The 1,963-nt window shown below is 61.4% G+C and overlaps 1 protein-coding gene across 1 annotated transcript; it reads left to right on the top strand.

Moving 5' to 3' along the window:
- Positions 1 to 80: 80 nt before the first annotated feature.
- Positions 81 to 1,853, top strand: STARD7 (StAR related lipid transfer domain containing 7; the record flags this gene model as incomplete). The annotated part of the gene is made up of 5 exons (XM_009284850.2): positions 81 to 282; positions 625 to 674; positions 1,136 to 1,246; positions 1,339 to 1,421; positions 1,749 to 1,853. Coding segments are annotated over exons 1-5 (542 nt in total), but the record flags the coding sequence as incomplete, so codon positions are not given.
- Between the last annotated feature and the right edge of the window lie 110 nt (positions 1,854 to 1,963).

Below are 1,963 nucleotides of genomic sequence, written 5' to 3'. Positions count from 1 at the left end.
GGCGGCTCCATCTGTAGCAGAAAGGCTCCGACGAGGTTTTGGTTACTGACTGCCTCGGTTTTTCGTCTTCCCCCAGGTCAGCGCAGGAGATGAAGCACATGGAGAACGTGTCCAGCCTGTTACAGGGCGGCGGCCCGGCCGACTATCGACGGCCGGATCCCAAGTCGGAACGAGAGGCAGTCGCCGCTCCCGGGGAGCAGCCCTGGGAGATGATCATGGACAAGAAGCACTTCAAGCTCTGGCGGCGGCCGATCGAGGGCACCCACTTATACCAGTACCGAGGTAACGGCGCTCCCCGTACCGGGCCCGTAGCTCGGGTTTTTGGTTTTTTCCCTGCGCCGAGTCCTCGAGGGGACGTGCCTCCTGCCTCCCGCCTGGCCTGTATTTATAGGAAACCGGAGGGAAAAAAACCACAACCCAGGGACTGTCATCTTTTGTGTCCCTCTCCGCAGATCCCGTCGCGTGTGTGTCGTCCCCCCCGCCCCCCCCCCCCCCCCGGGGGGGGGGGGGGGGTCCCAGCCCTGCCCGCCTGCCTTAGAAAATGCCTTTTCCTTTTAATCTCGCCGCGCTGAGTTCAAGACGCGCGTACGCCCGGCACTAAAAAAACCTTTCTCTTCGCCCCTGTGTTTGTGTCGTACACGGATGTGACTCCCAGGCAGTTCTTCAACGTACAGGTGAGCACCTTCGAGCTCCGGGCTGCGTGACGCGTTAGAACCGGAGCGCGGCCTCCGCCGGAGGGGTGGGATGAGAGGAACGGGCGAACGTTCCCTTCTCTTCCGCCGTTTGGCGTGATCTAGAGCCGATCCCGACGTGGATCGGAAGCGGGGTGAGTTAACCCGCGCCCCGGTCGGCTTCCGCCGCCCGGGCCTGCCGGAAGCGAAGGATCGGCACGTGCGGGCTCGGCGCCGGGCCGCGGGAGCCGGGCGGGTTTCTGGTCCGAGCTGGCTCTCTGCCTGCCCTGCCGGCTCCCGCGGCTTCCTCTGCCGGTGGAAAGGGTGTTGAATAATTTCCTGGCGGGTGAAACGCCTGACCGTGACGCAGCTTGTTGCGGCGGGATGGGGGATAAAGGGCCGGCCGCCTGCCTTTTCGCGACGCCCTCGGGCTTCGTTGTGACTCAGCCTCTCTTTCTTGCCAGCTGGACACCGAATATAGGAAGAAGTGGGACTCGCTGGTCATCAAATTGGACGTAATCGAGAGAGACCTGGCCACTGGATCGGAAGTGATTCACTGGGTCACTCATTTCCCGGTGAGCGATCCCTCCTTTCCCTGCTCCGGTGAACCTCCTTGCCCCCGGGGAGAGGGCCGGCGGGGTCGACGCCTGTTCTTTCTCCTCCCCAGTACCCGATGTACTCCCGAGACTACGTGTACGTTCGACGCTACAGCGTGGACAAAGAGAACAACCTGATGGTCCTGGTGTCGCGGTAGGTCCCGCCGGGCCGACCTCCCGACGGCTTTCTGTCCTCTCCCACCCGTAAGAGAAAGCCGAGAGCTTGGGTATAAATTTCATCAGCTTTTTTTTTTGTTTTTGTTTTTTCTCCCCTTTTTTTTTTTTTTTTTGTTTTTCACCCCCCCCCCCCCTCCAAAACCCCGTGTCAAAACCTCAGGGATCTGTCTCGAAAATAACAGCCACCTTCTCCGGGGTGAAGACCTCGTTCTCTTAGTGCCCACCTCCGAAATATCGGCAGGGGCTCGGTGTAGTCCAACCCCGGAGCTCATCTCGCGCTGCTCCCTTCTCTTCTTCCCTCCAGGGCGGTGGAGCATCCGAGCGTCCCCGAAGACCCCGAGTACGTTCGGGTCAGAACCTACGAATCCCAAATGGTCATCCGTCCCCACAAAACCTTTGACGAGGTACGGTTCGGGGCGGGGGGGGGAAAACCTGTCACGGGAGGGGAAAACCCCTCCGCTCCGAGGGGAACCGTTCCTTCTCCGGCCGCGATCCCTGGCGCTGAGGCTTGGGCGCTCG

Source organism: Aptenodytes forsteri, unplaced genomic scaffold (genome assembly GCF_000699145.1).
Source record: "Aptenodytes forsteri isolate BGI_AS27 unplaced genomic scaffold, ASM69914v1 Scaffold444, whole genome shotgun sequence".
Lineage (NCBI taxonomy): Eukaryota > Metazoa > Chordata > Aves > Sphenisciformes > Spheniscidae > Aptenodytes > Aptenodytes forsteri.
Note: the sequence above shows the minus strand (reverse complement) of the source record. Positions and strands in the feature narration are given on the sequence as shown.